The 17,015-nt window shown below is 46.3% G+C and overlaps 1 protein-coding gene across 3 annotated transcripts in view; it reads left to right on the top strand.

Moving 5' to 3' along the window:
- The window catches only part of GGT1 (gamma-glutamyltransferase 1), a 63,088-nt gene extending 47,369 nt beyond the window's left edge, over positions 1–15,719 (top strand). For 2 of the 3 annotated variants that reach the window (XM_033001428.2, XM_033001427.2), the window contains exons 2-13: positions 4,169–4,336; positions 4,991–5,118; positions 5,355–5,444; positions 6,452–6,644; positions 7,823–7,980; positions 8,875–9,024; positions 9,530–9,666; positions 10,513–10,700; positions 11,513–11,640; positions 12,517–12,629; positions 13,723–13,836; positions 14,873–15,719. In XM_033001428.2, the coding sequence (XP_032857319.1) occupies positions 4,173–4,336; positions 4,991–5,118; positions 5,355–5,444; positions 6,452–6,644; positions 7,823–7,980; positions 8,875–9,024; positions 9,530–9,666; positions 10,513–10,700; positions 11,513–11,640; positions 12,517–12,629; positions 13,723–13,836; positions 14,873–15,016 (1,707 nt within the window). In that variant the 5' untranslated portion in view covers positions 4,169–4,172 and the 3' untranslated portion in view covers positions 15,017–15,719. The remainder of the gene's footprint in view (positions 1–4,168; positions 4,337–4,990; positions 5,119–5,354; positions 5,445–6,451; positions 6,645–7,822; positions 7,981–8,874; positions 9,025–9,529; positions 9,667–10,512; positions 10,701–11,512; positions 11,641–12,516; positions 12,630–13,722; positions 13,837–14,872) is intronic. The other variant, XM_033001426.2, reaches the window with a different exon arrangement.
- The last annotated feature ends 1,296 nt before the right edge of the window (positions 15,720–17,015 follow it).

Here is a 17,015-nt window from a genome sequence, read left to right as displayed (position 1 = left end):
TGCAGAGGTTGCAAGATAGGTTTAAAGCAGAAGCCTGTTGGGTTAAAGTTTGTGGTTAACGTTTTAGGCGCTGTCAGTGGATGCCTCCTTCACTACTTTATTCAAGAACAAGGCAGTGCCTGACCATACCTGGACTCCTCTGTCATCCTCTTTCTCCTCTTTTGGTTGTCCTGGTGCTTTCCCTGACCATGGCATTGTCATCTCTATAGCATGCCCCAGCCCTCTTGGCAGAGATGTCAGACCCTGTATGCCCTGCCTGACACTATCTAGCCTGTTGCACTGGGGTTCTTTTAATGCAAAACTCCATGTTTAAATAAGGTTGTGAATGTTGTGACACATCTGAATACAGCTCAATGGGTTTGCTCATACAAGCATAACTCTGCTACTTGCTGGTCCTCCCCTGTCTCTGAATATAAATTAAGACAGACTATCAAGCTACATCTTAAATTCCATGGCTACCACTGGCTGTTGGACCCTTGTAACAGTGAGAAATAATAATGCTTTTAATGGTTTTATAGCCCCTCTCTCCTGGAGACCTATTGCTGCTCCCAAGCAGCACTCTGTGAGTGAAGTGCTAGCCAAGCTTCCAAACAGCTGAATTTGGCAGAGATCTGCAGGTTAAAGCCAGCCTCAGCAGACAATAGGTGGGAAGCCAGCTCAGGTTGTGGCCCGCAGCTGCTGCTCTACTCTCAATAATAAATCATAGTGGGGACTCAACTTCAGATCCGAGGCTCAGAAAGACCATTGGTGCAAAACCTCAGCTTTTCCTGCAATGTAGCCCACCCAGGGCACAGGGCAAGTGTGGAGGGGTGGGTTGGAAAATGGATATCTGCAGGCTCCTGATCCATCTCCCCATTACTGTACAGCAAACAATGCCTGTTCACCTCTGCTGTGCCACAGTTAGGAAGCCACTAAGGACTGTGCAAGGGACACTTCCCTCTAGGGTCAGGCCTGAAATAGGTTAAGGAGCTTATGGGAGTTGAGCTGACAAGGTGGAGAGGATTATCCTCAGCTGAGTTTGCTCTCTGTACTGTTGAAGAAGAGAAGTCTATAGACCTTTAGCTCGTACATCTGCTTCTTCCTTAGAAGGATCAATCTGACAGATTGCACAGATGCACTTTTATTAAGAGCATTCCCCCTTTTTGGCCCAACTTGGGTCCCAGAGGCCCAGCCCAGAGGGTAACCTGGTACCACTGTGTGGTGCAGGAGCAGTGCCCAGCAATCAGTGTCTCTTCAGGGAAGTCTGTGTGCTTGTTCCTGCCCCCAGCGGTGCGTGTCTTATCCTCGCCCTGGGGGCTGACAGCAGGCTGGGAGCTGTGCCTGAGGCGTATGAGGTGGGCTGGAGCGCCCTTTTCAAGGTCTGTGCACTCACCAGGCAGCTGGGCACTCAGTGTGGAGACCCTCTTATGGGTCTAGGAGGGGCTTACGAGCGTCATCCAAATCTAGAGAGGTGGTGAAAGATGAGAGCAGAAGTACCATCTGAGGTTTCCCCTTCACCTCTCCTTCTCTCAGAATAACTTGCCTGACAGGGCATCTTTACAGGAGCTTGGCAGTGAGGCTAGCAGTTGTGGAGGAGAACTGCACAGCCTGAGCCAGGAACCTATGGGTTAACACATCAGCTACGGGACTTGAGTCACCCCGGGCTTGCAGGACAGCCCAGCATAGAGCAGCCTTCAGATGAAACAAAGTACCTTCTCCCTAGCTGGGGCACAGATAAAAGATCCCATGGCATTTCTTGTGAAGCCTAGAGGAGACTGCCAGTGCTGAAGCTGAACTCTCTCTGCCAAGAAACAAAACTGTCTTTAAACTCTGAGGCTGTGTGTGAGCTATTGTTGGGGATATAATGGCTTCTCTGTTTCCCTGCACAGTCATTGCTCTGCAAACACGCCACTGGTCTCTTTTAAAAGCAGTTGAATGTAAATCAAGTTCTAGAACCTGGAAAGAAGTTTCATCCATTTACCTTTTACTGCCCTCAGTTGACATTTGTTTACAGAACAGCACATACAATAGATTTACACAATGGTACGAGCCGCTTTACTTGGAGATGGACATCTTTAGTGCTCAGACTGGGACTTACAGATACAGGGCTTGGATAGCAAATGTATATCTTCTCATTTAAATAACAGGAATGGGGGTGAGATTGAGGGGGCAGTGCTTGCTAATCTCCTCCCTCTGAGAAAAGTTTTGGTTTGACTGACCTGGCCTGCTTCCTCTAGTTAGCTCAGTGCTGGCACACTCACTGCTTCCTAATCCTGCGTGTTCTGCTGCTGCAGGGCATCGAGTGCTGCTCTGACTGCTGGAGTTTGCTCTGCTTTGGGCTGTTGAATACCTACAGAGGGTGGGGTTGGTGAATCTACTCTTCACCCATAATGCCATGGACTGGCTTGTCTCTGACCACAGAAGATGCTTTGGTAAGGTAAAGGGCATCTTGACTGTTGCACAAGTACAGTAGTCATGGTGAAAACCCAAAGCTGCACTACACAGGGGGGAAGTTGGTCCCTGAAGGCAATACGATGAATTTGGGTCTTTTTTGCTGGAACAATCCTGTAATGGGAAAGGAAATGGGTCATAGAGTAGCCATTCAAGCTGTAATTCATGAACTGTCAGTCCCAATGAGGTGGCGGTGTTTCTTTATCCCTTCAGTAGCTCTCAACTCAACCTGGTGTGTATCTGTAATATGTTTGCTGGAGAGCTCCTTGGTGTCCTGTGCTGGCTCACAGATGAACTGTAACCCTGTGCACCCCAAGAGCAGCTGTGTGCAGAACTGGGAAACATGGAGCCCTGAGCACTGGCCATTGCCTTCTGGAAGTGGCAGGCTCGTTGCAAAGGTGCTCTGGCCAAGGGCCCTGAACAGAGGGGATTCTGTGCTCACGCCGGGGTGTGCCAAATAGCTCTGGCCAAGATGGCTTGCTAATGACTAAGACGTGCTTTGCACTGGTCATTGACAACCTTCTGGACAGAGACTCCTTCGCAGACACAGTATTTAAAAGCAGATTATATAAAGTTATTTTTTTCCAAAACTTTTCCTCTGAAGTTGATGTGAGTCATGACAAACACCAGTTATGTTCTGCTCCTTGGATTTCCCTTCTCATCTATGAATCCACTGCTTTTTTGGTGGATGAGGTTACCTACCTGCTATAAGACAGGTTCTTACCCAAATGATAGTTGCTGGTTTGAGGCCTTTTCATTGCTGGTATTGTAACACTTTAGAGATGTTACTGAAGGGCTTCCAGGAGTCTCTGGGGTGCTCAGTCAAGGAGATCACTCTGAAAATAGGATGGCAGTAGTGGATAAAGAGGAAGCTGGTAAAAGCTTTGGAGTTGTTAGAATGGTTGTTCTGCACAGAGATGGCAGGGGCATAGAGAAATGGTACTGGCAATGCCCAGAGAAAAGGTCTTGATATGAATCTGAGTGAAGAAATATTTGGGAGGCTCTCCCCATGAGAGGTTCCGGGGAGGAGGAAGTTGTTCATGACCCGCAGGTTGTAATTCATGGAAACCTGCTAAAAAGTAAGGGCTGGAAACTTGGGTAAAAGTCATACATACAGCCTCACTCTGTGGCTATGAAGTAGGGAGGAAGAGGTCAACACAGATGGCTGCTCTCCTGGCAAAGCCAGCCTGCCTCCAGGGTGTGGGCAGGATGCAGTCCTTGACAAAAGAGGAAAAGGGCCTGTCAGTGTGTCTTGGAGGGGGGAATCTGGTAAAAAGTCTCTGACTGGTATTGCTGACTTGATTTGGGAACTAGATCAAATCCAATCTGACACTGCACCCCCGTCCTTCCAAGCAGGGCAGTAACTTAAATGCTTGCTGAGTGTCTAAAATCCTCAGAGCGTAAAGTCACGAAGAGCAATCGTTTGTCCTATCACCACTGAAGGGTAACAGTAGCAGGGCATCTTGAACATCCCCTCTGCTCTTGATATTCTACTTCACTTCAAAATAAGATATCACCCTGATGTAACTGAGGCCAGAACTGGGCTTGCACCTCCACTGGCCACTCCTTCCCAAACCGTCCTTCCATGTGCAGAGCTGTCGGCTGCCGGAGGGTAGAGGGGGAAACAGTGGATATGAAAGATGGTAGATGAAAAGACTGCTCTTGTGCCTGATCATCTGCTCCCTAGTTCCTTCTGCTCCAGAAGCAGCGTGGTTGATGATCCTGTCTCTTCCCACAGGAAGATGAAGAAGCACTATGTGGTGGCCGGAGTCCTGACTGCAGCCCTGCTGGGGCTCATCTTGTTCCTGGGACTCTTCTTCGGGCTGCGCTCTGACTCAGGGGACACACACACTTATAAGAAGGCGGCTGTGGCTACAGATGCAGGGCAGTGCTCGATAATTGGAAGGTACCCGCTAATTGTGCTGTGACTCTCATTAGCTCTGGCAGCTCTTGCACAAGAAAAAACTGTTTCTTCCCTGATGTCCAGGTGCAAGCCTGGCGGGTGCCCCGCAGAGATAATCTCTAATCTCCCTGTAGAAAGGGGAGGCCATTATAAAACCTGGGCTTTCACCATGCCTGACCAATGTTACTGCAGTTGCCCAAAGACAACATAGCAAAGATTCCCCAGATGCATGAACAGTGGGATGCTTGTGAAGCTCCTTTTAAAAACCATTTATCAAGCCGTCCTCCAGTTCTAGATGCAAGTGCTGCAGATTTCAGGCTCCTCAGAGAGCTGTCATTTCTCATGTGTAATGAATGCATCTGGGATGCCTGTCCCCACACATACTTCGACATATCTCAGTGTTTTCAAGCTAGTTTGGATGTGTCTCTAATGAGGGATGATCTGTTCTACACCTAGACCATTACTCTCTGTTCTCGTGACAGAACAGAGTGACAGCAGTTCAAAACTTCCTATTTCTGAAGAACCTATAGACTGGGTGTGGACAAATGTGCATTAGAGAATCTGTCCTAGCTGCTCTGATGAGATGAATCCACTGCTCACAGGTAGGTGAGACACTGTAACATGTCACCATATGATGCCTTCTCTTCTGCTGAACAGGGACATCCTTCAGCAAGGTGGATCAGCAGTGGATGCTGCGATTGCAGCCCTGCTTTGTGTAGGACTCATGAATGCTCACAGCATGGGCATTGGAGGGGGCCTCTTCTTTACCATCTACAGCAGCACAGGTAAGGGACGGGGCCACACACATCTGGAACAGTGTGAGAACTGTTTATCTAAAGCAGGTGACTCATCCTACCTGAGCAAAGGTAAAAGACTGACTTGCACGGCCTCTGGGAGAACATGCTGTCCTCAAAATAACTGCCAAGAAACTGGCTCACATTGATCAGAATTCTTCAGCATAGACCATGCCTGTGTGTTGCGTTCAGAGCTAAACATCATCTTCCTTGCTCTGTCATTAAAGGAAAAGTGGAAATCATTAATGCAAGAGAGGTGGCTCCAAAAAGAGCATCGGAGGACATGTTTGGGAACAACACACAGCTCTCTCTGAAAGGTATGGCAAAGGCTGTTTCACTGCTTGGGGGGGACCACACAACTCCAACATCAGCTGCTACTGACATGTCTAAATTAAGAACATCTGTGGTTAGATTTTTGCATATCTACAGGATTTCTCACCTAGAAATGTCTTCTACTTTATGCAATATGTAATCACTGTCCTGAGAAAGAAGCTAAAAATAATGTCCTTCAGACTAGTTGGTCACCTCAGCACTTTCTGTTTTTCATGTCATGAAAATGCAGGCAAATCCAAAGCGCTGAGTATGACCTGTTCCATATGTGTCATCTTTCCTGTCCACCACTTTAAATAAATCTTTGTGGATCATCTTAGTTCTTGTCAGTTCAAGTGTTCTCCTTAAATACCTTTTATGGTGGCTCCAACTGATGGTTCAGGGGCTCCAGAAAAGTAATAATTTCATTTCAGAGAAGTATTTTCTAATCAAAAATAGACAGAAATACTAACTAGTTCTCTTCATGCTCACTCCTGTAACCAGGAAGGGGCAACACCTTGAGAAGTGTGTTGAACTTCTGGGAGATGCCAATAAAAACAGGATCAAAGCAAACTGCACCACTGATTACTACAAGTAATCAATCTATTGCAATTGTCGTTAAAATGCTGCAACAAAGTATTTGGCTTAAGTATGTACACAGTCTCTATCCTCTTACTGTAGTGTGTTCTCCTCTGAAGGACTGAAAACTGCAGGCAGCTATGATAGCTTCTGTGTTCTGAGCAGCTTTTCTCTGGTACAGAGCCTACTGAGGGGAAATGACCCAAAAACTTGAGTTACCAGCAAGAGGATAGAGATGCTTCAACAGTCCAGAATACATAGGCGTAAATGTCAGACAATAATTCTGTTAGCATTGTATGCACAAACTGAGCTGGTCATAGCATACACAATCCCTGCCTAATAACAGGGCTGATGGAGAAGCCTGGTCTCCCTTCTACTCCATTAATCGCTTTCTTTTCTTGCTATGGAAGACTAATACATTCCTTATCTGCTCCAGGAGGACTGTCCATTGCTGTTCCAGGAGAAATCCGTGGGTATGAACTGGCTCACAAGCGTCATGGCAAACTAGCATGGAAAGACCTGTTTCTGCCCAGCATCAAGTTGGCAAGGGAAGGATTCCCTATTGGAAAAGGCCTTGCAGCAGCCATCAAATCAAGAGAGGACTCAATTGAAAGCAATCCCTCACTGTGGTAGGTAGAGCAGTTGCTGTTCTGTGTGGAGAAATTTGGGGCAACTGCATCCTAGCTGAAGAGTTTCTGTGTTTGTGTAATGTAGCGTCTGTGAGGAGTGTGCTTCCCCTCCAGTGACTGTACTCACTGTACCTGCTGATGTTATTCCAGCTACCTGAAGGTGCTAAATCATGTGGCCAATTTTAGGAGTGTTCAGTCCTGACCTTTAAAGGGAGATAAATTCTGCTCTTAAAGTTCATTTGTCTGAAGAGAGGTGGAATTAGAGTACATGCTGGGATTAATCTGTCAGATGGCAATGTATTTTCTGAATCCCCAGGTTTTCCTCATGCTGTAAGTCCACCAAGCTAATCTTACCTGCATTTAGGGCAATTGCAGAGTCTCCCTGAACATCTCATCTGCTGTCAGGCAGTGGGAATTCGGGTCATCTCTTACTTTGCAGACAGCCTTCCTCAAGCAATGCCTCTGACCATCCACTTCTGGCAATGACTATGAACATGAAGGGTTTTAAATGCTCCTCCACTTCCTCTTACAGTCAAACCCTTGGTGTCTATGTCCAGATCTACTGGAGATCATGTTTAATCCTCTCTTCTCCTTAAAATCTCTGCCAGCTGCAGCTTTGTTTCCAATCCAATTGGGATGTACAGCCTGGGCCTATCTCCTGTACTTCCATCTGGCAGGTCCACAGCAGCACATTCATGATCCATGATGAGGGAGCCAGAGAGGAAAGTGCCTAGCTCAAAGTGCTCTGACAAACAGGGATCGAAACACATTCTCCTGGACTCACTGGAAGCTTTGAGCCTCATAGCTTCATAGTCTGTGCTCTAAACTGAACTGCTTGAGTTCAAGGACTATGGCCCCTCTTGGGCATCTTGAGGCAGTTGTTGGCCCCTTGGGCAGGTAGGGAGGGTGGACTGCCTTGGTGAAAAAGATCGGCACTCCCTCCTGCAGGCTTCACTGAGCAAATTCTGAGCAATGTGGAATCCCAGGTCAGAAACCACTGTTCACTTTTATGTCCCAGTGCAAGATATCAGGACCCCTGGGGCATGGCTCAAGCAGTTTCTCTTCTCTCCAAGAAGCCTCTAGTGTGAACACGCAAATACTGTGTCAGCTGGTACAGGTACACATAGTTTTGAACTTGTCTCTCAGACCTGATCTTCTCAATCTCCTTTCTCTGTTAGCGAAGTGTTCTGCAGAGGAGGGAAAATTCTGCATGAGGGCGATATCATCAAGATGCCTAAACTAGCCAACACATACGAGACTATAGCCAGTGAAGGAGCAGATGCCTTTTACACAGGAAGCCTGGCAAAACAGATCATCGATGACATCCGCAGTGTAGGTGAGAAACAGGACATCTGTCCAAAACAGCATGAGTGACCTGACTGCTGCGCTCAGCATCCAGGGAGGAGCCGGTGACCTGCAGAAGCCTTGGAAGCGGGTCAAGCTTACTGCCTGAAATGCTGCCTCTGAGATCTGTGGCAACAGGACACCCAAGAGAAGCCATTAGCACTTTAATGGATGCCTTTGAGACTCAGTCAGAAATGGATAGTATATACTGTGCATTTCTGTACCATATAGTCTAGCAAGTCTATGCGTTTCTGGATATAGCTTAGTAGATATGTGCTGTTTACAGAGCTTGAATTCAACAAGTTTCTACCTAAAACATTACATACACGGTCCTGTAAACTCTGAGCTTGTTTAATCTCTCGGTGCCACTAGATGGTGGTAGTATCCTATCCTTACTAGCTAGCATTTGCTAACTTCAGTGACCCTCATATGAGTAAGTAATTTACTGGCTTTATTTGTGGTGGCTAATTACTGTCTTCCCCCTTCTGGTAAGAAAGACAATGGAACATACAAATTATTCTGCTTGTGGGGTAGCTCAAAGCATCTGCACCCAAAAGCTGCATCCTCCTCCTATAAACAGGACTCTTATGGACATTTTGTTATCTGACATTGCTGGTGTCCTTTGTAAAAAAAAGATGGATCACCAGATTTTTTTCTGCCGTAAATCAGCCCAACTTCAAGCTTAGGCTATCTGAGCCTCAGCTGGATCTATCAAGGAATAAATTCATCTCCTGTGCACCCATCTTTTCTCTCTTTACCTTGCAACTTTTTGGATTTGTCTGTGTTCCCTCCTGTCCTTGCTGTGATACCTGGTGATGGAGTATTACCTCTTCTTCCTGCCAGAGATCACATAAACCCACATCTATAGTTTCCTTCTCTTTTCCAGGGGGCATTGTCACATTGGATGACCTGCAGAACTACAATGCAACAGTGATCGAAGACCCCATACAGATCACACTTGGGGAGTTTACTCTCTACACACCTAGTGCCCCCCTAAGTGGCCCAGTGCTCGCCCTCATTTTCAACATATTGAAAGGTGAGAGTGTCACCAAGCAGTGCCTTACAGGCAGCAGGAGCTGGGAGGACTCGAAAGACAATGTCTTTTTTGTTTTGGGAGCTGGGCACCCCTTGATAGCCCTCCAGCAGGTGAGAAGTCTGAGACCCCAGACGGGATCAGAGATGTTGAAACATTCCTCTTCTGTAAACTCAGGGATGTCGCCTTCCTACTTAAAATACAGGTGTGAGAGGAAAAATATGCTCCTGATTGGGGCACCTCCCTGGTACCTGCATGGGTGGAAACTAACTTGTACTTGAGGCTTCTTCGGAAAACATCTCTGCAAGTACAAATCCTGCTGATGACTCCTGTGGTGCTCAAAACTACCAGAGCTCCTGTGTTCTCCATGGGCAGATTAGGACAGTCCAGTGACTGCGTCTCTGTAGAGACTGGGTTTCAAGATTATACCATTTAACATAGGTTTATTAGCAGTCCACTGACCATGTACTTTCCTTTGTGTTCACAATCATTTGTCTTCTGTTGCCAGGATATAATTTCTCTGCTGACAGCATCAAAACCATGGAGGAGAAAGGTCTGACTTACCACCGCATTGTGGAGGCCTTTCGCTTTGCCTATGCCAAGAGGACTTTACTGGGAGATCCAAAATTTGTCAACATTACAGAGGTATCTGGCAAAAGCCTTTTCTTTCTGCAACACCAAGGTTGATTGGAACATGGCTTAAAGTTTTTGGGTGACTAAACTTTGTCAGGGATGCTCTGTGCCACCTGCTATTGACAGGCGCTGAAATATCTCTGAATCAAAACGTGAAGTCCTATGTGACTCATGGCTGAGCTGTGAGGGATATAAATGAAGGAAACGTTCCTGCTGTAAGGAAAAGCAAAATCCTCAATTCACCAGGAGTGTTTGAGGATATTCAGGGCTAACCATCCCTGTTTTCATAGTGTTTGAAGCCTTATTCACTAGATGACATTGCAGCATCTTTGTGGCTCTCTAGACACTGTCCTGGCTGTAGTAAATGGACCAATGGATGGGAAGGGTTGAGGCAGTAACCCTGCTTTTCCCAACTTCACGCTTTGTTCTTTTGCTTCTGTGACTCTCCAAAAGCAGCAGGACCTGAGCCCAGCCCAGCTTGATGGATACAAATTTGCAATTTACAGAGCTTGTCTTGGTCTAGTCCTCTCAACCTGATCCCTCTCATCTCTGAAGCAAATATAACACTGCTTGCCTACACCTTACAGCAGTTTTGAGGACAGCTTTCCATAGATCTACAATAATGGATGCTGATTAACTTCCTACACAAAGGGGTGCATTGTAACAGCTGATTCTGTGACTGCTTAAAATGCTCTTTGGTACAATGTCCATCTTTCAAGAAGGAGGAAAGCCCCTGACTGAAAACTATAGCCTCACTGCCGGGACTCTTCTGTTGTCTGAAGTATTGGATATCAGCCTCATAACTACATGTCTCTTAAATTTAACCTGCTGAGTAACTGCATTGGATTTCTCTGACAGGCAATCAGAAACATGACGTCCAAGTTCTTTGCGGATAGTCTTCGGAGGAAAATCACAGACAACACCTCCCATCCAGTTGACTACTATGAGCCAGTATATTACACTGGAGATAATGCCGGTACATCCCACCTCTCCATTGTGGCTGATGATGGCAGTGCTGTGTCCGCCACCAGCACCATCAACCAATAGTATGAGCTCAGACATTACTTCCATGTAGGCCTTTGCCATCTTCCTAGTGGTGGTTCTGTGGTTGGTATAACGCATCACTGAACTGTCATCTCTCTAGCGAGGTAGTGATGGGTAGCACTGGTGATGGGAAATTCTGCTGACCTTGCAGGTCAGTTCTTAACACTGAGACCTGGTGGCTGGGTCAGAGGACAAGATGTGTCCTCTCTCATGTTGGGTTCACCCACCAACGAAATACTTACTGCATCTGGATCTTCTCAAAAGCAGTGGTATCGCTGCTGGCTCTGATTTCCCAGGCTTCTGGAAGGAATTTGAGCTAATACAGCTGGTCTGGAAGTGCAGTGCTTGTCTTCAAGCACTGTCAGGAAGAGCTGTGTTCCACATATATACCCTGAAGCTGGGGGGTGAAGGTTCTTTTTGTCCATAGAAAATGTCTCCATCTTGACATACTGAAGCAAAACCCCAGTCATTCCCAAATGTGCCAGTCTTTGAGCTATGCTGCCTCCAAATGGAGCGCAGTACTGCCCAGCTGGAAGGGGAATTAGTTGTACTTAGCTGCTGTGCTGTTTTTCCCTTGGGGTCCTTGCAGGGGAGCTATACAGCAGGGCTCTGGGCTGCCTTTCCTCTTTGTGTAGCTGTGTACTAATGATATAAACTGCTTTCTTCCCGTGAGGGGTGACAGAATGTCCTTTACAACAGGAGAGTGGAAAGCTACTCCAATCAAATCCCAGGTTTCACGTTGCAGTAATTCATCTGAAGCTCTTCCTGGATTTGCTCTAGTTTTGACATGTCTGCACCAACTTGTTTTGTCTAGCTTTGGCTCTGATGTACGATCCAACGTGAGTGGAATCATATTTAATGATGAGATGGATGACTTCAGCTCACCTTACATAGTCAATGGATTTGGGATCCCTCCTTCTCCAGCAAATTTCATAGCACCAGGTAGCTGTAAATTTCCTTCCTGACTCAGTTTTTGTCTGTATCTTGCATACTAACACTATGGTGTCTGCAAGGTAGCCTGCAGCATGTCTGTGATCAGGCACATATCTGGGGCTTTCTGCAGAGGACAGGGATGAAAGCGAGTCACCTGGAATCTCTGCCAGAAACACACAACCAGCTGCCCCGGTGCACCCTGAAAGTGGAGAAGCTGTCTAAAGAAAAACTTTTGTGTATTCCTCCTTCCAACAACCAGAAATCCTTTCCCAGGGAGCTTAGTGCATGTCAAATGAAATGACTTGGGGCTGCAAAAGATTTCTTTGAACTGATATAAGCGGGGTGGAGGCAGCAGCAGGAGCTGAATGCGAAGTGTTAGATGACACTGTCCAGCCTTCTCCTTGTGCTGCCTTGGGGGCTGCAGGGCAGCTCTGGATAGACCCAGCTCACGTATCTAACCCAAGCACCCTGCCTGCTCCACCACTGCTTCCTGCAGCCCCATCTCACTGCTGCTAAAGCTGGCTGGGATTCTGCTGCCCTCCTGCACCCCACGCTTTGGAGAGGGTCAGGGAAATGAAAGTACAGGAGAGGAAGTCCCATGGTGTACCTGTGGCAGCTGCATCACAGACAGCCCCAGCTGGGACAGGACTGTGGAGGAAGGCACCTTCAGCCTCTGCGTGAAGGACCAGGTTTAAGCTTTGCATTTTGGGAGCAAGGAGGGGATGGGTACAGGGGATACTAGGTTCCCCAAGGGCTGAACAAGATGTGCCAGCTGAGTCAGGAAGGTGGGTACTGAGGCTCTGGGTTTAGACATGGAGCAGAAGCTGGCAGCTTGTAAGCTGCAGGTGGAAAGCTGAGCCTCTGTTGCGTCTGTGTCCCCAACAGGTAAACAGCCAATGTCCTCCATGTGCCCCTCAATTTTGGTGGATAAAACAAAAAAGGTCAGAATGGTGGTTGGTGCTTCTGGAGGAACAAAAATAACCACAGCAACAGCACTGGTATGTGATGATATGGGCAAGCTGGGGTCACAGCTGAGGCAAAACAAGGTGGGGGAAAGGCACTGTTTGGGTAAGGGCTCAAGTCTTCACCCACAATGTGATCATGGCTGTGGCTCCCTGCGGTGGGCCAGGGGCCTGAAAGGGAGGTTCCTGCCTGGCCTCCTGAGGGCCAGACCTCCAATGCCAACTCCTGCCAGAGCTACAAAGGGTCTCACATTAAATTACTTCCTTCAGCAATTCCAGATTTTTTCCTTTGGCAAGTTGTTCTTATAACTTGCAGAAGATTTGTAACTTCAGTTTAGCTTTGACTTCTGTTCTCTGGATCTCCATGAACTAGTCTCTTTATCTAGTTTAGAGCCATTCCCATTTAACATCATAAACTTTGGATGAAAGTCACACAGAGAAGCTAAATAAGAACTTAAGCCAGGCATGATGTCAGGCCATCTGACAGGCAGGCTCTCTGTGAGCTGCAGTGGCAGCCACTCAAATGCCCAGCTAAACCAAAGGTGACCGCTGGAGAAAGCCATCTCCTGTGCCAACACACACAGTTCAGAGCACCAGGCTGGATCCTGCTTTCTGCCTGAGGTAGAGAAGTCTCCATAAAAACCACTACAAGCAGCTGTCTAAGCCCTTGATCCTGAGGCTATTTTCACTTGCCAGCAGCTCCAACCTGCAATTTAAGCATGCAGAGATGAGCCAGGTTTAAGGAAATTGGTTGCACAGTAGCCAGAAGCCATAGTTGTATGCTTGCTGAGGTGACTGCTGTGTGTCTAACTAAGCTGGCACTAGCTTAATCACAGCAGCATAAACCTAACTACAATAACTTGAAGATCTGATCCTTTTACTATGTTCATTTTAGCGATTCACGGTCTCTTTTTGTGGGAATCCTCCTGAGCGTATACAAGCTGACTTGCTGCCATGTACCTGTGTTTTGCTTAGCCAAGAGAGGGACAGCTGAAAGCAGCAGGAATTGGAAATTATGCCTTTTGTATGCTCTGGTGAACATCCTATAGACGTCTCTGCCTATGTTGCTACAAGAGTCAGGCCTCTTTGAAGACAAGTAACTAACATTAAGGCTTTTTGCTTCTCATAGACGATCATCAATTCCATCTGGTTTGGTTATGATGTGAAGAAGGCAGTGGAAGAGCCCAGGATTCATGATCAGCTGTTTCCCAATATCACAGAGCTTGAGCAGCAAATAGAGGAGGTTTGTCTGGCTAGAGAATCTGGGGGTGTGTGAACTCTTTGTATGGGCTGGGTTCCTAGTGTTGGAAAGGCATGCACTTGTGGAAAATCATGAAGCTTTGCCAAATGTTCCTAGGTGAACATAATTAAAGCAGCTGTTCAAAGTGTACCTATAGTTTCAGTCATATGGGTTTAAGGCCTAGTGCATTCAAGCATGACCTGCATCTGAAACTGAGGGTATGTATCTTCTTGCAGTGTTGTTTGGCTCAAAGGATGTGCAAAATAGCAAACCACATCAGGGCCGGAACCATCCAGCCAGTTTAAATCCAGTGACCCTCAGGAAACTCTTGATGTATTGTGCAACCTCCCAATGAATCCTGAAGCACTGGCACAGAGCTAGCAAGGGAGGATGCACAGAGGGACCTGAGAACAAACTTGAAAATATTTTCACAGTAAAGGTCTCTGTGCAGCACTGTCAGTCTGAGAGCTGATGGCAAGATCTGCCTCAGTCTGCATACCACTTGCCTGAGCTGGCAGCTTCATTGACCCTGAGGAATTACACATCCCAGAGACCCGAGACAGATGCAGTCTTTGTACATACCTCATCCCATGCCTCTATATAAGAGAAAATGCTCCTATATAAGGCAGCTTTCTTCTTCAAACCATGCAGAAGACCCTCCTTTAATAAGCTTCTTACTAAGATAACGGCTGAGATAATTGCCTGAAGCAGGGAAGATGCCCTGTCTTTCCCCCAGTTCCCGAACAGGATCCATCAGTTCCAGCTGTTGGTATATGAATATCTGAGGCAGAATGCTCTGTGACCAGGAATAGTATTGGTAGCCCACACTGAGCACCACAAATGCCACATCTTCTCAATTCCACCTCTTCAAAAGCAGGGCATCCCAGAAAGCAAAGGGAAGAGGAGGAACAGCATGTAGTTTTAGACCTACCCAATACAGGCACTGAACGCTTGGGTAGTCACGGAGGATGCAGGCCGCAGACTATGGCACGTGTGCAGTTTCTCTCTCCTATTGTCCTTATTCACTTCTGCATTCCAGGGTATAGAAGAACAACTAAAGAAGAGAAAACATGATACCACGCGAGTGAGTGGTGGAGCAGTTGTGCAGGCCATTCTCAGAACAGATGAAGGATGGGCTGCAGCCTCTGATTCCCGGAAAGGTGGCTTCCCTGCAGGCTACTGACGTGGCTCGGCTCCTTTTTTCAGTGGTCCAGTGACACTGAGGTGTGTTTGGGGGGAAGATCCTTTAGGTCTGCAACTCAGGGACTTCTCACGGGAAAGAGAACATATTTACCTGTGGTTCTGTTGACAGAGCTGGGACAGTTCTCTACAGCCATGACCGCAGTGCCTCATGCCACAGCAGTCTGCTAAGACAGGCATGTCTACCAGGACGTGCAGTACTTACTTGAAGAGTCTGTTCTGCCTTGAAGAGTTTGTTCCCTGCCTCCTCTCCATCCCATGAAGACAGATTAGGTACCCAGAGTTTCTGAAGAAGGTCCAGCTCACTCAGGCTGCAAGAAGTGTTTCCCCTGCACAGTGTCAGCTACCGGCAATGTCCCTGTCACTGCTAGAGAAGTGATTTGTTTTCTGTTGAGTAGATGGGAGTTAGAGGACTCTGGGGACTGGGTTTTCTAAGTTACAAACTATTAGATCTGTGCCATAGCAGGAAGTCCAGCTCTAGACTGGGATAAGCCTTCACAAACTTACCACTCTTCCTTTTAACAAAATATGTTTCTGCTTTTCACTTCAGTTGATTATTGGAGATGAGTGGGTAAATGGGGAAATGGCTTCAAACTTTTTTATATTTCTGTTGAGAAGGTCTAAAGGGAAGATGCTACCTGTAAAACTCTGAGCACAACTAAAATAAATAAATATGGAGTCACACATTTTTCTTGCCTGCACAGTTGCTACTGCGAAAATGGAAGGTGAGAGTCTGCGTGAAGGAACCTCTCCTGGGATTTTTCTCCTTTCTTCACTCTTTTGATGAAGCTATGAGTAAAACAAACAAACAAACAAACAAAAATTAAATATCCAAAACGAGTTTTTTTTCACCAGTTTGCTTTTTGCTACATCATACTGCAGGCCTGAAATACCAGAGTCTGAAGAAATGAAACCTCTAAAAAAGGGCTGCAGCCTACTCTCATTTGAAGGTAAGTTACCATTAATCAGACAATTAATGACCTCTCAGAAATCCCTATCTGATATGAAACAACTAAGTGTCTGTACATATGCATGAGAGGGTTTTGGGGTTCACCTATCAGCATGGACTAATATATCACATCAGATCAATTTAGCCTAAGATCAAAACTGAATGTTCCAGGATGTTGTCAAGTTCTAGGGATGTTTATGAAATGCTTGAAACACAAATAACAGTAACCGAACTCATCTATGTGACTTGTTGAAACTTCCTGTCAGTTTGTAAGAACCTTAAAATACAGAATGCATTGAAAAGAAAATGAAAGGCTGAAATTTTAAGCATCAGGCACCCTCTGTTTCCTAGTAGTTTCTGAGTTGAGGAGAGTCTAGTTTCAAGGAATAAAGTGATAGCTAGATCATGCTTAAATCAAAGAGTCACGACTTTGACATATATGTTTGCTGATACCACTTCCAATGAATGAGTGGCTTTTACTAACAGTCACCTAGGATATGCTCTGTGCTCCTTTTTCCAGAGCTGTTGCTTATGATGTGTTAGGTGCAGCTAAGGCAGTGATTGTACATAACCTAGAGTCATCGTGTTCCTTTAAGAATGAGATTGGTTTGGGCCCAAACCTGTATCCTTTTATCACTGAACTGAGACTTTGACTTTTCTTCATGTAATTCCATAATAGATGCCACTCAGTGGCAGGCTGCTGTTAAAATCCAGTTTGCAGGCCATTTTTGGAAGCTTTGATACAAGTTTGTGTATGGAACAGCATCAGCTGCTATTTGTTGGAAATAGCTGGCGCTTTGTACTGGCTGAGCTCTTTCTTGGCCCAGTGTGATCTGAGAAATAAACAAAATTATTGCACAGCAAAATAAGCTTACTGAAACATTACAGTCACTATAGTTAGTCTGAACTACAACAGAAAAAGCTTGTGTTCTGAAACTGAAAGGTAACTCTTTTCTGGGAAATGACTGTTGGACAAACATGCTTTCTGAAACAAGTTTGAATACTGCTGTGTTGCTTCTAACAGTCCATGACA

This window comes from Tyto alba, unplaced genomic scaffold (assembly GCF_018691265.1).
Source record: "Tyto alba isolate M040663 unplaced genomic scaffold, T.alba_DEE_v4.0 Super-Scaffold_44, whole genome shotgun sequence".
Lineage (NCBI taxonomy): Eukaryota > Metazoa > Chordata > Aves > Strigiformes > Tytonidae > Tyto > Tyto alba.
This window is presented reverse-complemented; position numbering and strand designations above follow the sequence as displayed.